At 37.4% G+C, this 22,709-nt stretch overlaps 1 protein-coding gene across 10 annotated transcripts; it reads right to left on the bottom strand.

The window, feature by feature from the left end:
• Positions 1-6,090: 6,090 nt before the first annotated feature.
• Positions 6,091-21,315, bottom strand: LOC129733193 (nuclear hormone receptor HR78). Of its 10 annotated transcripts, none has more exons than XM_055694842.1 (6): positions 14,844-14,969; positions 9,579-9,972; positions 9,143-9,526; positions 8,267-9,074; positions 7,560-7,837; positions 6,091-7,488 (listed from the first exon to the last, which is right to left on the bottom strand). In XM_055694842.1, exons 3-6 carry the CDS (start codon positions 9,492-9,494, stop codon positions 7,037-7,039), a joined length of 1,890 nt encoding a protein of 629 aa, XP_055550817.1. In that variant the 5' UTR covers positions 9,495-9,526; positions 9,579-9,972; positions 14,844-14,969; the 3' UTR covers positions 6,091-7,036. The 10 variants fall into 10 exon arrangements, with proteins under 10 accessions (XP_055550817.1, XP_055550816.1, XP_055550814.1 ...); XM_055694841.1 differs by having other exon boundaries at positions 14,596-14,926; XM_055694839.1 differs by lacking the exon at positions 14,844-14,969 and adding an exon at positions 9,973-10,486 and having other exon boundaries at positions 9,579-9,881.
• Positions 21,316-22,709: the final 1,394 nt, after the last annotated feature.

Here is a 22,709-nt window from a genome sequence, read left to right as displayed (position 1 = left end):
GAACAATGTACCAATCACATGCGAGCACGCCTGGCACAGACTTCATGAGTGGATACCACCTGCCTGCTATGACAACCTCTACATCAGTGGCAAAAAAAAATTTGACAGAATCTCCCCGTCCCAACAGGTCAACTAATATTTGCTTCTATGAACCTAGACTACTTTGATGTCTTGAAAGTGAAGCTTTTTCGGAATGTTCGTAACAACCTCCTTTATTAGACAATTAAACGATCTGCTGTGAGAATGTTATTAAAACTGATGTCTTGAAGGAAAACACGCTGGCACAGGCAACAGTACTGCACCGAGCCATGTATGAGAAGACGGTCGCTCGTCGTCAGTGCAGTAGCACTCGATTGCCATTTGTGTGCAGTCAAGCCAAGTGGAAACAATGTAGCTGCTGTCGACGTACAGTGGTGCGTGTTCGTAGTGTGCGCTGTGCGGCCGGGGATAAAATAATTCTGTACGCAAGAGTATATCACGATGTTGGATGTTGCATCCAATATGTGATTACAACTGAACGGATTTTGACCACCAATGCTCTGATCGAACGACGAAGGTTGCCAAAGCTTGTGATACAATAATTGGCATATTATTGAATAGTAGATTAGTAAAAAGTTCAGTTGAAATTCACTTTTTCTAGTTCAGTTTTGCAGATGTTTTCTCATCGTTTTAAAGTGGTTATTGTATTACTACCCCTGAACAGATATCAAACACCGATGTCTTAATCGACAAGTAGAATATTGCGAAAGATTGTAATAGTATAATAATTAAAATATCTTTTCAACAAAAGTTGGGTTAAAAATCGAGTAGATGGCATTTGAACTGCAACCGTAGTGATTTTCATGTCCATGTTTAATAACTTCTTTCAAATTCCTAAAATTTAAAGTTGCATTGGGTTGCTGTCTTTTAGAATTTTACACTCTGGTTTTTCTCAGATAATTTCGAATGGCCAATAGGCTATTTAAAAGACAATAGAAAACCAATATGCTTCGTTAAGATTTTTAAACAGATAGTCCAGATAGCTCGTTTAAGCTGTACTGAATGTTATATTTTTCCAAATAAATAAATTTAATTAAATATGACAATCCTAGTTGCATTACCCGGTTGTGGTATAGAGAAAAACCAAGTTATATACATCTTGACGTTAGGTTTTAAACATTCATATTCATATTTTTCAATTACAAAAGTATTACATCAGCATCTGCAAGAAACTATTTAGATACTAAAAATATAAACACAACCTTTCATTGCCGGACTTGTAATTGAACAACATTATGCAAACATCAGTTGGAGAGGTAAATGTTGTTTATCAAACCGAGCTAGGTTTATTTTTGAAGGAAACCGATGACTTTCAAATATGGCATTTTGTGGTTTGTTTTTTTTACTTATTGGTATCTTAAAACTGATTTTTTTTTTTGGTTCTGCTTAATGAATAAACGTTTCAATTGGTCTAAAATGAAAAAAAAAGAATGTTAACATGTTCATAAATTTCAATGTCAATTTCAAAATTTTTGTAAATCTAGATTTTCCACTTAAAATTGCAACTCTTTATCGTTACTTTTCCAACGAACTTGTAAATACAGGATTATTTTATGTGACATCTTTGCTAAACAGTTGTAAGAAACTGACAATGATGCTGCTTTGGAATCGGTGAGTGAGCTATCTTTCACAAGCGCAATTGAAGATGAAAGGAAATTTACTTCCTACTCAATCGTTCTTAATTAAGACCTATATAGAAAATTGCCTTTTCGCGTGTTGAAGAAAATTGACTGCATTAGTATGAAAGGTATTCATTAATGTTAAAAACAGTATTTTTTTTTTTCTTCTCAAATAGAGGTTTGCAAATGAATAATCAGCATTTTCTCAGTTGTCAAAATCGAACCATGTTAAAAATAAACGCTTTTCTTTTTATGACTTTCTGGTGGCATACGACCTTAACAATATGTGGCCACCAATGAACTAGTTTTAGAATTGTAAATCGTAAAAGGCTTGATGGATTTAGGCTCAAAATCTGGAAGTATCCGGAACGCAAAGGGGACAGGTCCGCATGAAGCCTTTAACGACCTAGACACTTGATATGACCCTTCCGAGTAATTGGAGGTATAGCACGGTACTAAGTACTGCTTTGATCATGTCTATTTTATTACCGGAACTTGTTCCGGTCATATCTCCAGAACCGTCTTACTGGTTCCGGTATTCCGTTTCGGCAACATAATGGACAAAATGCCTTTTTTTTGGTGGTTGTTGAGCTTGAATTAGTTAAAAGCAAAACAAGAAAACTATAAATTATGATTAAACATAACCGCTCGTTTTTGGCTTATGTGTGCCAAAGTCGAACCGTACCAAAATTGAACCGTGCCGAACAGAGTCTTAATTCTCAAAATGAAATATAAAACTATCGTAGTCCTACGTCAAACATGCGGTCGTGTCTTGGATACCACCCTCGTACTATTTTTTTGTTTTTATCACACCCGTATCTTATATTTTCACGAAAAAACAGGGTTGATATTTGTTGACACTCTTGAGTGAAAGTGAAAAAAAGCATCCATAAACGTTATTGTTTTACAATCCTTTCAGAGTTCTCCCTTCCCGCTTTTTGCATGGAAGTGAACTGTTAAAACACCTCATTATATTTCATGCGATGGAAGCAAGACAACAAAATCAGTTTATCAGACGAAGATTGTCAAGGCATCGGTCAGTGTCAGTGAAAAAGTGTTTCGGTGAGGTTCATTTTGGTTGAGTGGACTGTTTGTTTTTCTTTTTCGCTTTGAAGTGAAGATCATTTGGTTGGATTTGTCGTCAAATTTTATTCCGTAATCGTGAACGATGCGCGCGATATATTTCATCTGAGTATAACAGCACGTTACTACGACGAAAATCTAGTATATCTGAAAGAGTGCTGCGATCATTGGAAGTGAAAATTGAAAATGATTGGCTGTAATTTTCGAAGAATTTTGCTGGGGAAAATGACTTTTATCGGCACTGCGAAAAAATCGATTTGAATAAATTGGAATGCTCTAATTTCGGCATGACCTGAATAGGCGAGCATTTGAACATTCAAGTTGATTTGAACCAAAACAGGTAGATGACATTATGGGTATTCATGTCAAGCTCGTATACAAATACCCAGCCGTAAAAGTACTCACCTCCATTGACGAGTAATGGGAGATACACAGTTTACGGCTGGGTATTTGTATACGAGCTCGATGTGAAGACCCCTATTACAATACTTTCGTACGAATGTGACTCGTATCAAAACCAAGAATAACGTCCATTACGTTTAAGTTTTGGAACCGTATCTTTTTTGGTCAACCTCTTCCTGCCAAAATTTAAACAACTTATAAACATACAAAGCGATCCCTTGGTATTATTTGCAAGCAGTCATTCAATATAGGTACAGATAAAACGATATGCGTTTGAGCTCAAATCAAATTCGTTACCACATGCAGCCAGCGATACCTACTTAATGAGCACTCTGGCAGTGCACAGGTGTGGAGCAGGGTTGCCACATTTATATCTGTATTTTTCTTTGAAAATATCTGTATATCTGTATCTCGGGCCAAAAAATCTGTATTAAAATTCTGTATCGAGCAAACTCAGAATCTTGGATGGTAAAAAAATACTTGTAGAACATATTTAAACAAATTCATTCTTCTCTACGTGATGTTCATACAGGTTTTTGTTAAGTTTATTTGTTAAAGTTTTCGTTAATTTAATATTAGAATCTCCTCCTTGGTCTGAAACGTAGCTTTCAGCTTTTAAAATTGAGATCATTAGCTTAGGGGCCATGCAATTTCTGGTTTTCAATTATATATTTAAAGTATGCGTTCTAAACAAGCAGAAGAGTGTAGATTTATATAAAAAAATCTCACAAATGATCTGTAATAGGAACTTGAAATACCTAGTGGTGTTCAATAGCTTAGACCAAGTTAAGTCATTTGTTTCAATGAATCTTCCGGTCAAAAAGTTTTTTTCAAGCGTGCGAAATTCGTTCAACAGCCCTTGTCAGTCAGTTATTGTTACGAATTTGGGGAATTGTCGCATCATTTAAATTTTCCAATTTCACGAACGATTTAAGATTACTTAAAGCTGCCTTTTTTATAACAGGATCGGTGAAATCGCGCCTCTTTGCAATTTGTTTTACGAATTTTGAATAGAAATCCTGACAAATATTTCGAAACGTTCGTTTTCGGGATTCGTTCAATCACATTCCATTTCTTATTCATCGATACCTACATAATCCCAGCGTTGTAAATCGAGCGAGAAGCAAAACCTTTCTTCTCCTTTCTGCTTGAGAACGAGACATATGCTACGCTTCTCAATTCTTTGGACACACGCTTTGGAGATACTCTACTCTTCTTCATGCATTCCCCTGAGTGGCAGCAAGTACGAACCGACACGAACAAACTCTTTCGTATTGCTTCTCAGCTACCGTAAAAGAGTACGCGAGTTCCTGCTAGTGCAGTGATGGAAACGAAACGAATATGATGCAATCGTCGTTTATTCATCATATGTGCACTTCACGAAGTGTACAGGTCGCGACTAAACTCGAATCCTCTCAACCCATAATGAAATGATGATAGGGTGCGTAGGTTTCTGGGAGAAAACAAACACATGACTAGACTACATCAGCTCTGAGAATTGATTCGATCGTTGAGTTTGTCTCTCCATAGGCCGGTAGTTACGGGAAGAAAGGATAGCAACAGGAGAAAATCATGTCGCCTGAACAGCAGCAGAGGTGTGGTGCGGTGAAAGGGAATGTGTGGGGGAAGGAACTACTTCGGCAGCGGTTGAGTTTTAGCGAGAGTAGGAGAGCATACACTGTCATTTTCTTTCTTTTTCTGACAAAAAATCATATTCATGAGTCAAAAGAATAAGGATATAACAAGTTCTGATCGCTCTCTGTAACAGAGACGAATAACTTCATATACCGAGTTGTGCACATTGAGAACCACGTATTGTGGTGTACACTAATGAATAGAAATATATCGTAAAGAGGAGAGCAAGAAGAGTGCACCAGCACCGATACTTTGTTTTTCGCATACTGACGACGATGTTTACGAATCCTAGGCTTGTTTTATATGTATTCATTAATCGCTAGAGGTGATTTTTTTCCTTCGCCGCTAGTGAGTAGGAGTACTCGACTAAAATTGCTTGAATAGGAGGAGAACTTGAAAAACTGTGCTCGAAAACGAAAATGCTTTCTTCCCGACATGCACCGACGACAGCCGACAGTGGGGAAACGTGTAGGGTATCGGACTGCTTCGGTAAGTTTTTTACAGCAGTCTAATGCAAAACCAGCCGAAGCGAACCGCTGCCGAAGTAATCCGATACCCTATCATTTTTTTTTCTCTCTGCAACCATCGCAAAGCATCTTGAATCAATTGTCTTCGGCTGGTCGTTCTCACGAGTTGGGGACTCCCCAATGGGGGGTAGGTATACACGAGTACACACGAGAAGAGTAGACGGGAGTGTGTGCATATGATCTTGGGAGTAAGAAAGAAAGCAGGAAAGAACGAGAAATAGCTTGAATGGAGAATTCTCTACTGTGTGAAAGCGGCGACACCGAGAACCTCACATGAGGTGTTGTATGCTGCTTACGAGCGAGACTAACAACACTGCATAATCCTGATGTTGTTTTTTTTACAATACTCTGAAAATCGAATTGAATTCTACCTTTGAAATTGATTTCAGTTCGTTGGTATAGCAAAAAAATCTGTAAAATCTGTATTTTTGGCAATATTCTGTAATTCTGTAATACAGATTCTGTATTGCTTTTTCAGTTCAAAAATCTGTAAAATACAGAAAAATCTGTAAATGTGGCATCCCTGGTGTGGAAGTTATTTTCGTTTCTACTCTGTTTTGATACTCTCGTATAGTTTGTTTTCACAGCTATCTTGAATATGCAAAAAAATCGTGCTGCTGATATGTGAAGTTCACAATAACACAGATTTGCTTTAAAATAAGGTTTCACACATACCAGTAAACTTGAGGTCAGTATTTTTGGAATCTTTTAACATCTTTTCGCAGAGTTTTCTTAAGATATTTTGAACAAAACTGTCTTTCGAAATAAAATAAATAATCATGCCGTGCTTTATAAATAGATCCAGTTTTATTCGTTATGGTACTGAATAATTACGAAAAAAATATACGGTTGTCAGGATTTTTCGATTCAAGCTTTGCGCACAAATTACGCAACGCATGAAAACTGTTGAAACTGTTGGTCAGTTTTGCTTGAATTTGAGGTAGAGGTACTGCGAACATTACCGATTGTACCGTAGGAGATTAGAGGAAAGGATGACAATCAGGTTTTTTTTCTTGCGTTACATAATATGTGTACTATCAATTCCAGCATTCATTTCTTTTTGCTTAAAAATAACTATGCTGCTACTTCCATACATATTATTGTAGGAAAACTGTTGAGACCTTCCGTAAGTACGCAGTACTCTCTGGAAGCTCGCGCTGTAATCCTGATCTATGCACAATTAACTTTGAGAATCGAGTCGTACCACTTTTTCCGTGCAGCTGCCGTACAGTTATGAATATTACACTGTCCTCGAACGTTTTGGTTCTTAAGTAAATAATCTACTAATAAGAGCTAGCTCTTATGTGCTAATTTGTTGCTCGTGTGAGTTCCTAATAATACTTGTATATAAATGTATGTCTAAAAGATATAATTATCTTCTCAACTAGAAACAATATACATTCCAAGATAATGCGTATCCTACATTGTATGTAAGTAAAAACTTTAATTTTGCAGACTTTGGAAGAGATTTTAAATTGGTTCTAGACACTTTCAACGTTTTTTTTTTAATTCTTATTTGCGTTTTTTTTTTCAGTCAACTAGTTTATAAGTTCGGAATTATTTTCATCATTCCAGGGCACATCCCTTCAGCGAAGTGAGCAGCCAAGTCTGCCCGGACTGCTCACCTCGGTGGTTTTTTTGTCAGTGTGCGACTTTTATTCGCAGAAAAAAATACTAGTGCCAATTATGAAATCAAACTGTAAAAGCCGTGAACCGCACTGTTGGATGCTATCAGTCATCGCTATCCATTTGGGACCCCCCAGAACCAAGCGCGATGTTGGCGGAATAGTTCCGCACGAAGCCCGCAAAAGTGGCGGCCCCGTCGTTGGTCTGCAGAATGTATGTCAGCACATTTTCGATCTGCACCTGACCGATCTGGTTGCTGAAGAAGAGATCCTCTAGGTCGCGTTTGGAGTTCAAGGCACGCAGCGTAGGTAACTTCATCAGTACCATCATAAGCCGCTGTTCGAGGCTTAGTCGTCGCTGCTGTTGTCGTTGCTGCCGTTGGTGACTGGACTCGTAGTAGTCGTCTTCATCATCGTTGTTGCCGCGGATATTCTCCTCACTTTCGCTGGACGCTAGTCGGCTGTGTTTGTGCTTGTAGTAATCCCGGAAGCTGGTAAGTACCATGTCCTGAATCTTTGCCAGGTGCTGATTCTTTACGTTATCCTGAAGGATGTTGTCTGTTGGGTAGAGAGGGAAAAAATAAAAGTTGTTGATGTTTTTCTACTGCTGTTAGGAATGTTCCGCTTACCGGGATTAAATACACACAATAATCGCATGTAGGCAAATTCCTGATCCGTTAAATTCAACTTCTGCAGCTCAGTGACGAATTCTTGTATTAGCAGGACATATTTGGTTAGGTAGTTGATAACGTCACTGCCGTACTTTTTGTTTAGGATTAACGTTTTCATGTACTGTATAAGGGCCAACATGATCGTGTTGAAGGACAGCTGACCACTGCTCTGTCCGAGACCGATCATGAACAGTTCTGGCCAGGTTTGACGCAATAGCTCCGACTGGAAGGAGTCACTGGAAAAGTAAGTGAGCATTGTAGTAGTTTAATTTTGACTTTGATTGTCAGTTCCACGGTGACGCAATTTTAAATATTATTACTCGTTTATTAATAAGTTTTCAACTACAATCCACCATTACAAAGTACGAGGTTGAAAGCGGGTTAACTACAATCTCAAGTAATTATATTGTTTTGAAATAATAATGTCAAGGTTGTCGCTTTTTCAGTCGGTTTCACAAGCGTAGATCAACGTAATTATAGTTTGAAATGACATGCACACAGAAACACACATTTATTCTGATTGCAGTTTTTTTGCACTTGTTACACTACTAACTGGATACGTTAACTTTGTTAGAACTTTTCTTGTTAATTTTGGAACATAATTTTGACTTTTGAACCTACACCACATTTTTCTGTTACACTCAGTTTTTTTCAAGTCCACTCACCTGAGCATCGAAAACAGATGGTTCTTCTTCATCCAGTGGACGGTGGCAAACAGCAGCCGGGATGCCGTTTCGCAAACATAGTGGGCACTCAGATAGCTGGGCAGCACGTTCGGCACCTGGATGTCGAAACTGATACAGTTATCCGAAAGCTCCAAGCTGCCGTAATCGAAGTTCAGACAGTCTTCGTCCTGGTCGTCATCTCTTCCGTTGTTCAATTCTGCCTTGATACCGTAGTTGTTATTCACGTTGTTGTTTAGCTCGTGTTCCAGGTTTTGGATGAATTCCAGCGAATTGCATATAAGGTTTTTCTCCAACGAAGTGTTTTCTACGGTGTCCATCGGAAGGGAATGGGTGGACGGTGGTGGAGGTTTTGTTGGTGATTCCGGTGAGTCCAGAGCAGTTGATTGCTGAGGAGGCCCTAAGCCGGACATTGCCACGGCTGCAGCGGCTGTCGTGTTGAGACCGATCAAAGCTGCAATAGAGTCGGCCGGTGTTGGTTGGCGGGTTTCTTCCTGTGTCTTAATAGAGTGCAGGGAGCTGAACGGATTGGATGGAGTGACTGTTGTTGCGGAAGACGAAAGGTGTGACGATGCTGCCGGAGGATTGCTCGCCCTTTTACTCAGATTCGCGGTGAATTCCGCGAGGTTAAAACCGGGAAATATGTTCAGATAGGAGGCCGCAGCCGCAGCGCTCGCCTTTTGTTCGTTATGATACTCTTTGTTCCGGTGAGGATTGTACTTGCTGTTCGGGTTGGGGCCAGCCTGGCCATCCTTTTTGTCGATAATTGGTTTGCGTTCGTGTTGGACAGCTGCAAAGTAAGAGAAAAAACATTAACTGAATGGTTTTCGGGCTCGAATAGCTACGGGGTTAAGTTACAATCACTTCGCATTCCGCAAGCCAAGCATTTCTGTAGCCGACAGTATTGACACCTGTTGCGATGATGTTTTGTCACTTCACAGTTCATTGACCCCCGACATTGGTAGCCGAGTTGTTTGCGGATGGAGCGTTTGAAGAAGCCCTTGCAACCTTCACAACTAATGGCCCCGTAGTGCCGACCAGAGGCGCGATCTCCGCACACCAGGCACAGCTCGATGCTCATGCTGCTTAGTGAGGACAGGTGCTGCAGACTCTGCGTTTTGTCATCCAGACTGTTGCCGAACTGTTGCGTTCCGGGTTCCAGTTTCATCTCCTGTAGATTTGGCTTGATATCGAAATGATGTGGCTCCATTAGAAACGATTCGACAAACGATTCAGGTAGAACTATACGAAAGACAACGATAATAGGAAAGGTCAAATCTAAAAAGTATGTTACCTAAGAGAGCAGCCTCTCTTTCAGTTGCTCTTGTTGCGCTAAACGCTCTTGGGGACAACGCTAGCCGATTTCCTGTTTCTTCGAAGTCAACAACACTGTGTGCACTTGACTCGCCACTGGCAGTCGAGAGAATGGCCACCAAACTCCCAGACAGCACTGGCAGCCAGACACAAGCAACACGTTACGTCACCAATTTCAACTTTTATATTATATAGAGGTCAAAGCTCTCGCCTCACCACACCGCGGTTTGCATTGCTCTGGTGTTTCCCATCTAACATTACTTCTCAACTGACTGAGCTGACTCTGTTGTATTTAATCGACATGATACGGTTATTCCTCGTTCTTTTGCTCTGCAGCTCTCATTCGTCTCTACACACCACAGCACAGCACATACCTACCAACAACAAGCACAACCACTACACATCATCATGTTGTTCCGCTACGGGCGGGCATCCACACCGTGTCTCTCGTTCTCTCTCTCGCTTGCCTCTACCGGGCGCATAACTTTTACACCCTTCTTAGGCTGCTAACCAGCAGCGCTGCCAGATGGGCGCCGAAATACGGTGCGGTGCACTTTCCCGTTTGCACCTGAGATCCCCAATTGTACCTGTCCGGCTGCGATTTTTAACAAATTCGCGCTGTGTTTACGCTTTTCGGGCTAGGTTATGTTTGCTCCAGATTGTCCAGATGCCAAACGATGTATCCAATCGAGAGTAATTTGAACATAAAGGAACACTAATTGGAGGAAAGTTATTTACTCTCGATGAACGGATCTCAGCTGTTCAAATTTTTTGTTTTCTTTTTTTCGTAAATTGGTAAGGTAATTGATCAAGCTTTGAACAATTTCAATCGAAGAGGTGCGCAATAAACGGATTTTGGGGGTTCAAACTTCTTTCGTCAACATTTGTTTACATTTATTAGTGAAACTGAGGAGTAATTAATGAGCCAAAACACATTTAACAAAAGTTGTTCAATTTATTTATATAACGCTGGCATTGGTTAAATAAAATGTATCAGTTGTACAAATTAAAACCCAACCCCAGCATTGACATTCGGTAAAGAGGGTCACACAAGAAACGTCTAGCAAAAACGACGAATTGTCAGAATTCAAGCCACCTAAGCGTCATTTAGCAGAAATTTTGATTTTCGCTTTTCATTCGAAAAAAAAAAAAATCTGCAGCCGAGGCACGTCGAATGGTTGTTTAAACTTATGGCGATGTCTGCATAAGTGAAAGAGCTTGTCACGAATGGTTTTAACGCCACGAGAATTGCGAATTTGACGTAGAGCGTAGAGCTATGAAAAAATTCGTGGACGCAGAATTGGAGTTGTGACCGTCTACTGACTACAAATGGTGCATTTGAGCCGAGCGTTAATGGAAAACGGCCACATTACAAAAAAAGACACATCAAAATGATTCTTTTGCATGACAACGCTTGACCATGTATTGTTAACGTCGTCAGAACGTATTCGATAACGCTGGAATGCTTTCACCTCTCCCGCTGCATTATTCTGACAGGATTCTATTCGATTAACATCTTTTCTGATTAACACTTCCTTCTTTCGAGACCAGAAATTGGGTGTATTCATAGATAACGTGAGAAAAAAAAAACGTTTTTCCGACACAGAATTCATATGCCACCAAAAAGATTGGGCAAAAATGAATTGGGTAACAAACGGCGATTTCCAATTTGTAACGGGTGTAAAATAAAATTTTAGTATTATTTGAGGCTCTCTTATTCAACAACATGAGAGTATCTCAGCCCACACACCTGGCATGTTGGTGCCATCTTAGTGAAGATTCGAATTTTTATGGAGAATATTTTCTGTACGTATTTTTAACTTAGTGATATTTATAGGAAAAATTTTCTGTATTGATGATGACTCGCGGTGACAATTGAGAAAAGTTAGAACTTGAATATTTTTTGTAACAAAAATTTAAAATAAAATATGGATAATGGAAAAAGTATGTCGTCTACCCCTTAAGATTTCAATGTGCCTTCGAAAAAAAAATAGTTTTTAGATAGTATTCAGAGAATTTTAAATATTTTAGAGAAACGAAAAATTAAATTTCTTCCTCTTTCTGTACAAATGTCTATTCATATGTAACTCCTGTTATAATATTGTTACAAAATATATGAAAATTTGCGAGAAAAACGTTTTATCATATTGTGTCATAATTTTGTAATATATTCTTATATCGCTTTTAGAAAACACCGCCCCCATATTGATGAACTAAAAAAGTTATAAGTTCTCGTCACCAATTAGTTTTGGTGACATCTGTAGATTGAGACATTCTTCTTAATAATGATCATAGATCATTTCTAAATTTTTCCCCGAAGCCACTGTGACAATGTTAATAACTTATAAGTTTTATAAAAGGGTCACCTATTATTTCAAAACAATATTTGGCATATTTTCTTTACAACATTCACAGTCACTAACTGGAAAAACTATTCCTACGAAATGTCACCATGAAGTTATCAGGTAAATTTTATAAATATTTGTGTTTCAATCATCGTTAGTGTCTTTTGTGAGAAAAATCACAGGAGTTTTTCTATAAAAAGTAATAGTTTCCCGATTACAAAAACTGTTTTCACTTTAAGCTTTAAGCTCTCTCTCTTCTTCATGCCATTGTTAAAATATTATATTTTGGTTTGTTTATGCTTGCTCAGTTTTATTCAAAATGACGGCGAAACAAGGAGTCTTGTACAAGCGCATGTCACAGTTTTAACTGAACTGCACAAAATTTTAGGCAAAAGTTATGCTTGAACCCTATTTAGGGGTTAATCGCCCCAACGACCCAACGAAAAAATATGGGTTTGATCGTTTTCGACAAAGAATCATCTCTGCAATTTTGAGTACAATTGAAGCACATTGCGTGACCAGTTTCTAAATAGGGTGACCACAAAAAACGGCTTTGTATTTTATGTATATATGTACCTTAAGTTTTTATTTTCAAATTATAAAAAATGACATTATTTCAAAAAATTTGCCTTTCGAATTGAGACCAACATATATTTTTCTTGTCTGCCCCAAAAAGAATGACAAACAAATGAAAAACGCATATTTTTTTGATTAAATACATTAATAACTTTGAGTCGAATTCAGATATTCACGATGTGAGCATTGCAAATTAGCTTTTTTTAAAAACCCTAGAAGTCGTTCAAAGACAGTTTAAGGGAAAAATTTAAATGAAAAACTTAGAGCGAAAAATGTGTTTATTCTATCTAAATTGGTTATTTTCGTAGATAGCAAAAAAACTTTTTCTACAAAGTTACTCAAAATTAACGGAGCTATAACATTGTAGAACAACTTTTCTTTTACCTACAAAGATAACAAAGTTAGATACTTGATTTCATCGAAAATTTGGGTCACCCTAATTATTTATAATTTTTCAATAAGCGCTTTATCATATGTAACAACTTTGTAGAAGGAAGTTTTTCTCTGAAATATTGCTTCCGAGCTCTATATCCAAATTTCCTCCTAAATTCGGTTTTGGTAGGACAACAGGTAGGCAGATTAATAATGATCCATTTCAAAGTTATTCACTTTATCATAACGAATCAATTCGATTGGACGAGTTTTTGCTGTATCGATAGCGTGAATGTAATTTCATTTATTAAGTCGAAGTTTAGGTTATGTTTCCAATAAAATTTCAAATGCTTTATTGTAGACAAATAATGAACTATACTCGTTTAATGCTGAAACTTAAACTTCAACGAAGAGCCCAAAAACCTCCAGTTATTATGTCCAAATTGAAAAGAAATTATCGCCTTCAATTAAAAGCATTGTTGCTCAATCCGTAGCATAATTATGTCACTACTCAAAAGTTTATCTGGACTAACATTACAAATAAACAAATAAACAAATGAACAAATAAACAAACATTAGGGTCGAAGGAGATTGTCTGAACTCTTATTTAAAAATATTGAAAAACATACTTGAGAGTTCGCTTAGTAATTGCTCGCCGTGTCCGTCGCTTCAACGTTATGTTTACAAGAAAACTCATTTAAGTCTCTGGAAAAAAGTTAGTGGCTAGGGAGTGCACCTGTGTTGACCAGTGTTATAAGATTATTGCAAGATTTTTACCGCTATCAGTTACAGTTTTTTTTCAATAGTATCTCAATCAATGGGTTGTTTCTGCTACAAAAAATCAATCGTAAAAAAATTCTGGTCGATTGATGCCTAAACCTCGATAATCAGAGTTTCTTGATTTTTAATTTCAGGCACCTAACTTTCAGATAGACGTAGTCCTACGTCAAATTTGGTTTGTTTAAAAGAGTTTTGGGCAACTAAATTTTCTATTTAAAAACCTATTATAAAAAAATTTTAGATGGCCGATTATTTTATAAACACTTTTTGTTTTTGTATGATTTTTTCTGTAGGTAGTGTAGGATATAAAATTTATTTTTCAAAAATATTTTTGAATAAAATTTTAAACAATTCCCTATAAGTCGTATACCGACAGTTTTTTTTTATTCTTTTCATTATTCAGATATAGCGATTTAGAAAACACTTCTATCCTTGTCAAATGTTAGTTCAATTTCTAGGTTAAGCAACTCAAATGCCTCGAACAAACAAAGCAAGTTGATATTAATAAACCATGAACAAATTTTCGAAAAACTAGAACATCTTCTAGAGACATAACTTTCCTCATTCAATTGCACACTCTGAAGAGTAAATTGCTGCTGGTGGTGAATTGTGAATAACTTGCGTTGATATTCATTGACAACGCAAGCTAATTAGCGTATTTATCACTCTAAACTTAGCATTGTTTCACTCTGGATATTCGAACATTGGTTGCCATGTTTTACCAATCTGAATAGCCTCACTAAAACATAAGCGTCACTACTAAAAGTTGGATTTACTTCCAGTTTGCGTCAAACGGCTGCTGCTGCCGCTGAACGGTATTCGACTCGCACAAAACAGTAATCTTCGTTTGACCAGATCATAAATTTTCGATACGATTTGGAGCACCTTCCAGAACCCGGAATCGGTTCATTGTTATGCGCATACCTAAACCGCTCCAACCGAACAGCCAAGTGTCATCTGGCAGCGCTGGCTGGGGCTCTCATTCACACTGCCCAATTAGCTACGGGGTATCGAATACGGTTGTAGTCTATTGCCACTGCGGCTGATTTTTCACCGTCGATTTGTTTATGTTCAATGAGTACACGAATGGATTCCAATGAACTTTACGCGCGTGCATACGCCTCGCTCGACTGATGGACTCTATCGGTTGCGGCCACCAGCACCGTACGTACCTCATCGATAAGATGTTAGTACCGAGCGCGGCTAACAATACACACGGTGGTGACGTGACGACAGCACTGACGCCAACTGACTGACCGAACAACGATCGCTCACTAAAAGCAACTCGCTCGAACTAAGAAGAAAAAGTTGCTTACGAAGTCGCTTTTGTTGATCTAGTTCAGCCATTCGATCTGCCTGATCATCACTCGCGATTGTATCTATAACTTCATCAGGGCGAATACTTCACCATCACTGAACCATCGCCATCGGAAAGACGACAGTAAAAATAACCGGGACCTGACATTAACTTGCCTTCGCGTCGATATCAATCGTTGAGCAATGTGAATAAAAAAAAAGACTGAAACCAACAACACACTAATGTCTATGCCAATTTTTCGAAAGGTCAAGTTGTTCAGCTCGGAAAATGACGTCGACGGCGAACGGCTGCTCGAGACTCGAGAGGGCGATATTTTATCTGAGACTGTATTAATAATATGTAGCTCTCTGTTTACGCTCTGTATATAAGATACGAGATACCGCTGCGCCAACAATCAGCCAACCGGTGGACCAAACGAACCATACACCTTACACTCTCGGAACCCGACAAGTTGGAATGGGAACGGGAATGGGATGGTGTATGGTGTGTACTAGGTACCGTACAGGTCTCAGTAATCATTCATCCATCCATCCTCCCGGGGCCGTATTCACCGTACCGCACCGTCTCGGGTCCCAGCAACGGGTTGTTGAGTTGGATAGTGAGAGATCAAATCAAATAGTCATTGCTACCAAGCGTCGGGCTTCTGACTGCCGCGCAGTTGATATATCGGAATCAATTTCAAGCCCACCTCAACATGCCTTGTCGGATTGATGGGTAACTTCCAGTGTTGCCACATTGATGCGTTGTTTATTTTGCTGCTGATAAGTGGAAAAGCAGATCTTACTATTTTTTTTAGCTCTGGCTCCCGTGGCTTGTCTATTCGTAAAAGGTCGTCCTGAGAAGGTTTCACTGAATTCTATTCAGTACAGTCAAACATGCCAGTTTAAATTATTTTTCATCGTAGCTATAAAGCTTAAAAGCGTTTTTACAACCACATGAAGTGCATGATTTTAAATTAAATGTCGCAATGATTTTGCAAACTGTAAGCTAACCAGTTAAAGATATTAAGAGCAATTAAAAAAAAATTAAAAGAAAAACAAATAAATGGGCAACCATTTTAATCGGCCATTTTCGAGCTGGCTGATACACTTTGCCCAGATGTTCCTATGGATTAGAAGTGTCATTTTATGCTATTAATAGTTTTTTTCGAATTACGACTAAGTAAAAAGAGTGTTGATGACTACAAAGATTTTTTGAGCTAAACCGATTTGTTTGATCGATGTGACATCTTCGTCAAAGTTGTAGATAGCAAAGTTGTCTTTCCGACAAAAATGTACGCTGTAAAAAAAATGTTTTTTCAAAGAAAAATAAAAAAAAATTATAACCTACCTAACCTATGAATCTGAGCCAAAATGAATTGCTGGATTAATGTGATGCCTTCAGCAAAGTTGTAAATAGCATTTTTGTCGTTCACAAAAAATATACTTGGCAAGAAAAAAAAACTCTGTTGAACAAAATTATAAATTTATAAATTATGCATACAAAAGTCTGAATTAACACAATAGTCCTAAAACTTTTCTTGCATTGAATTTTTTTGAAAGTACAAAACTTTTATCTACAACTTTGCTGAAGACACTATACCAATTAAACAAACCGTTCAGGTGTTAGCAATATTTTTCATCATTAATAGGCACTCGGCGTAGGAGATAATATTAAAACTTGATGTCCCGGGTTTTTTGCTAATATAAATCAAACTTTGTTTTCCACTGATTAATAACCTTATCAGCAAACGATTTTCAAAAACACGTTTATTGTCACGGCCAGGCTTGTAAATGGTCACGATGGAACAATTATTCACTGCGATAAACGTCTTTTTTTTTGTTTCTAGCGTTGGCCAGACTCGCTGTCTAAATACATTCTTGAACAAACATATCAAACGAGTGCTTGCCATCATGACTAAACGTATTTTGCCATTTCTACTGTCTAATTTATAGAAATTCAGAAAATGTATAATATTTTTAATTTTTAAAAGAAACTCCAATGCTAGACATTTCACAGTGTGTGAAACGATAATGTACTCAGAAATTGATCGCAAAAACTACTCAGTTTTTTCTATCGAACATTCAATCACTAGATTTTTTAAAAGAGAATTTGCTATGTAGCATATAAAAAAATAATAAAAAACCGGCTTTTAAAAGATTTGATGTTTTCTTTTACAAACACTAGACATTGTTAACTAAACACTGATGCTCGTTCGAATTTGTAGCAATAAAAACTGAAAAAGTTGAAATTTTCTAAAAAAAACTTTTTTCAATGTTTTTTTTTTGCTGTGATTTTTTTTTGAGGACAAAATAATCTGCAACTTTACCGAAGACGCTGTACCGATTAACCAAACCGTTTAGATGTAGGAAATATTTTTTTTTCATTAATAGATACTCAGGCCAGTAAATAATCCCTAATGTTGATTTATGCCAGCACAATATCCGGGACGTCCAGTTAAGGAATTATCGCGTGCGCCGGGTTGTTATTAATGATGAACAATATTTTTAGCATCAAAGCTATTTGATTGATTGATATAGTGTTATCGGCAATGTTGCAGATAACGATTTTAATAAAAAACTAGATGACCCGGCAAACTTCGTCCCGCCTATTTTTGTGTTTAATTTAATAATTTTCAACATTCCAATTATCCATTGATTTCTTGCGATTTGTTTATATCGTTCGAAATGATTGGTTTCATCGGAATGACAACATCCTCGACTTTTGCCTTTAGTACATCACCTCTATTAAGGAAATACTCATATTGGGTTGTATTCAGTTATTTTCGTTGTTTTCCAGAAACTGAAAGGGGTCATCTTCGAATTCAAAATGATGTCCATGGTCAATGCTTGGCTTTTATACATTATTTCGATTACGGAAATATCCATATGTAGTAGTATTCGGCTGTTTCCAAGAAGTTGCCATCTTGCAATTCAAAATGGTGTCTGAGGTCAATTTTTTGCTCTCTGCATCATTCTGGTTAAAGAAACACTCATATTGGGTGGTATTTGGTCACTTTAGGCTATTTTTCAGAAACCAGAAGTCGCCATCCTGGCCCGCTGTGCGTCATTCTGGTTTGAGAAACACCCATAATAGGTGTTATATGGTTTTTTCGGATGTTTTCCAGAAACTGGAAGTCACCATCTTAGAATTCAAAATGGTGTATGTGGTCGATTCTAGCTCCTGTGTATCATTCTGGTTCCGAAGAAACTCATATTGGATGGAAATCGGCCATTTTTGGCTGTTTTTAAGAAACCGAAAGTCGCCATCTTGGATTTCAAAATGGCATTTAGAGACAATTTCTGGTCTCTGAGCGTCATTCTACTCATATTGGGTGGTATTTGGTGATTTTCGGCTGTTTTCCATTCACCGGAAGTCACCATCTTACAATTCAAAACATTGTCTGAGCTCGATTTGTGGTTTCAGTGCATCATAACAATTCCGGAAATACCTGTATTGGGTGGTATTTGGACTTTTGTCGCTGTTTTTCAGAAACCAAAAGTCGCCATCTTGAATTTAAAAATGGCATTTGGAGACAACTTCTGGCCTCTGAGCGTCATTCTAGTTAAAGAAACACTCATGTTGGTTGGTATTTGGTCATTTGCCGCTGTTTTTCAGAAACCGGAAGTCGCCATCTTGGATTTCAAAATGGCATTAGGAGACATTTTTTGCCTCTGAGCGTCATTCTGGTTAAAGAAACACTCATGTTGGGTGGTATTTGGTCATTTTCGGCTGTTTTTCGGACACCGGAAGTCGCCATCTTACAATTTAAAATGTTGTCTGAGGTAGATTTGTGGCTTCAATGCATCATAACAATTCCGGAAATACTAATGTTGGGTGGTATTTGGTCATTTGCCGCTGTTTTTCAGAAACCGGAAGTCGCCATTTTGGATTTCAAAATGGTATGTATTTGGAGATATGCCAGAAGAAGGAAGGATGTCGAACCATTATGGACATGTTTGTTACACCTAAAACATTCACCTGCCAAATTTTGTTGTATTTGATTGATTGGTTCTCGAGTGCGAAATTTGTGTTTCATTTGTATGGAACCCCTCCCTTATACTTCTATATCTATAGGGATATCAAACCATTATGGATATATTTGTTACCCCTAGAAATATCCACCCGCCAAATTTGGTTCCATTTACTTGGTTAGTTCTTGAGATATGCAGAAATTTGTGTTTCATTCGTATGGAACCCCTCCCTTCCAGAAAGGGAAGGGAAAAAAAAATTTTTTTTCCAGGTGCATTGTTTTGGGAAGACAAATTCATTACATTTTGGGCCGAGGTACGTTTTTTTAAAATTAGTCGTAATTCAAAAAAATAAATACAGCAGCTAATGTGCAAAGTGCCAACCAAATAATAGTGACAGTTGAAAAAAATAATAAAATAGGGCCTTTTTTATAAATTATTTCTTAGTTCAAAATGAAAATGTTGTTCAACCATTATCGATTTTTCAAGACTTGGTTGAGGTTTAAATTACTCATTAGTTTGCAAAAACCGCCGATGAGTATTCAATATTCTGAAGGTAGAAAAATATTAAGTCATTTGTTTACTAGAATTTTTTCGGTTGTGCCAATGGAGAAATTCTTTTTTTTTGAATAACTTGGTTATTTCTGCAGATAGCATTTTACAACCTTCAGCGGTACTATGAGCCCATTGAACCGCATAATTTTGTAGAATAATAGAGAAATGGGAATTATTGGATTTATGTTCAATCCTTGGAAAAACAGTAATTGTTCAATATCCTTTTTATTTAATTATAGCGAATTGAAATGGTTGACAAAAATATGTATTTGAAAATTAGGATTTAAGTTAACTTTCCCTATAACACCATTTATGTTTTTTATAATATAAATTGAAAATTGATTTTTCCTACTTGTCAGAAAGTACAAAAAGTTAACATCTTCCAGTTTAAAAACAAAATTCCCTAAACAATCAAATACGATATTTTTTGGAATCAGTCGCTACATTATTGCTTTTCGTAACGTCAGTATCCAAACAAATTTATTAAATGGATCTATGTTCATTTCAATATAGCTCGGCGGAAAGCTTGGTAGTTTTTCTGTATGCCAGCGAAGAACATATTTTTGCAAAATGATGCTTCACAAGCTGAGTGAAAACGTATTCTCAAGTTTTAAAAATGAAACACAAAATTTGTATGAGACCCTAAAACTGAAGTCTTGTATGGAAAACAATAAAGGCAACAGATTTTCCGTTGGCATCATTATTTTCCACGCAAGACTTCATTTACCTATATCTGCCAGATATGACCTCCCTCTAGATTAGGCGTGAAACTCTAATCAAAACTTTCATCGTTTATAATTTATTCGAAAAATAACTTTTATTTTCCTGCGAAGTTTGTTGTTGTCCATTGAATTGAATTTATTTGCAACTTGGCTCACATATACATGCAAATGTTAATCACCTACACGCATCCCCGCAAACGCAAACGCACAATCCCACGAGCACACCCACATATATTCTACTCCATTCCCAGTGATTCAAATATATAAAGAATATCTTCTTCATATAAACCCTTATGTGACAGAACAAGTGCATAAACGAAAGGTTGCAAAAATTTGCACTCAATTCTTTTTTATTTTTCAATTAGCTTATTTGACACGACACAAATGCTTACGCTTTACAAAGCTAAATGCATGCATTTTACACCTGTCCAGGGTAATAAAGCACCTGTCGTGGCATTCCGATCGAAGCACAATAACTCAAGTGCGTGACGACTCATCCCATAATGTGGTATGTCCTACGCTCTTGCAAAGGAGTACACGAAATACACGATTTTTGTTTTATGAAAGTCTAAATCATTTTCGGCCATTCTAATCGGAATCAGTCGGGATGCTCGAATGCACTCTTCTGTATGTGCATGTGGTGTATATACTCGTAGGCAGCAGATTCGTTTTCTCCTCCCGTGTTGACTTCGAAGAAACCGAGAAACCGTGTTCGGTTCGTGAATGTTGAACATTTAGAGCAACATGAACAGATGAGGAAAGTGAGAGGTTGCTCGTTGCATAGGTTAGGAAATGAAATGTAACTATCTTACCTTTCTGAAGATTCCGCTACTCGTGATCCATTTTTTTTTCACACTGATGAAATCACTGGTAGAAAATTATGGTTGTAAATTGAACAGTAATAATCACACGTAACTAAACGATAACAGTGAATTTTGTTGAATGTCAATTGTGAGAAAACAAATAACTTGAAATAATCAAAATAACTTGAAAACAATCTTAACACCGTGGAGCACACGATAACTCTTCCGCCATGCACCGCCGTTTGTCAGATTGAACGTATGCTTTGGTATAATAACACGAGCCTCTCCGCTAAAGGAGCAGGTAGGTATGTGGTGTTGGTGAATCACCTGGCATTTTGCAGTTTGACGGAATTGAATGAACACTACGCGGCCCGTAATGCTGGTGTCCCTCTCTGCCGTATGGCGGCGACCAATGGGTGGAAAAGATTCTGCCATTTGAGACAGGTTTCATGCTTTCGCAGCTAGACAGACCGCTCGTCAGTCAGATCGCAGTGAATGAACCGGAATGAACTTTGTTTTTGTGTGTGTGAGGGGTAGGAAACCGAGCAATGGTCATCGAGTCGGGGGATTTTATGCTCTCCTTTATGTCATGCTCGGTGGGTGGTTCAGTAGTACGTTATTCAAATTGACAGTTACTACGGCGTTGGCTCATAATTTGTCAGAATGTTCAAGATTCGTGAAAAAGTTTTTGAATTTATTGTAGGTTACTTTGTGCGTGAGAGTATGAAACTGCAATGATGGGACTATTTATAGTATGCAACTGAAAACACTGAAACTAAATTCACTAAGTAAGACAATTTACCTATAAGTTCATTAAGTTTAATTATTATATTTTGATGCACTTCTACAAATCTGTACTGGATCTGATCTGAATGTTGATGTAATCTTTTTCGCTCGAATTAAATTTTAATTCAATTTCTAGATTTCAGTCTTTCCTGATCATTTTTTCCTTGCATTAGTTTTAGTTTTTTTCCAGTGTTTTTAATTTGACCCATTTTGTACCAGTTTTGGTTTAATATGGTTGAATACTTCAGTACTGATTTTTTTTACTCTCTGAATTTTGATGTTTTGACGTAGGACTACGTCTTACTTTGAAAGGGTGGCATACTATGGAAAGTGTAGCGACGACGCGTCTTCTTCAAAAGCGTATTATTTTACTACCACTGAACGGATTTTCTACACCAATGTGTTGATCGAAAGGTGAAAGTTATCCAAACTGGTGGTATAATAATTGGTGTATCTTTTCAACAAAACATTTATGAAAAGTTGAGCTATAATTTATAGTTTTGGTATTGTTTGGCAGCACGCAACCAATAACGAGCTCGCTTCTATAGCTGAGAACAGGATGGTATAGTGTAAAATCTTACGTGTCATGTATCGTGCTGGAATGCATGCATATTTTCTTTCAATGAACAATTCTTGAACACTAATGTCTTAAGGGGGTATATACTTTTTTACTCGCGAAAAATGAGGAAAATTTAAACATTTATTTAAGCGGTTAACATTTTCTATTACATTTGAGTTATAATTTTCAAATAGTACAAAAAATGTCATCGTTATGTTTTCTCAGAGACTTCAGAGGGTCAACTGACATCATATTGATATTATTTCATTAGTATAGAGTTGTACTGGGTATCTGCATGATCATTTTTATAAGTATTTTGTTTTTAATGCGAACAGGAGCATTTTT

This window comes from Wyeomyia smithii, chromosome 3, assembly GCF_029784165.1.
Source record: "Wyeomyia smithii strain HCP4-BCI-WySm-NY-G18 chromosome 3, ASM2978416v1, whole genome shotgun sequence".
NCBI lineage: Eukaryota > Metazoa > Arthropoda > Insecta > Diptera > Culicidae > Wyeomyia > Wyeomyia smithii.
Note: the sequence above shows the minus strand (reverse complement) of the source record. Positions and strands in the feature narration are given on the sequence as shown.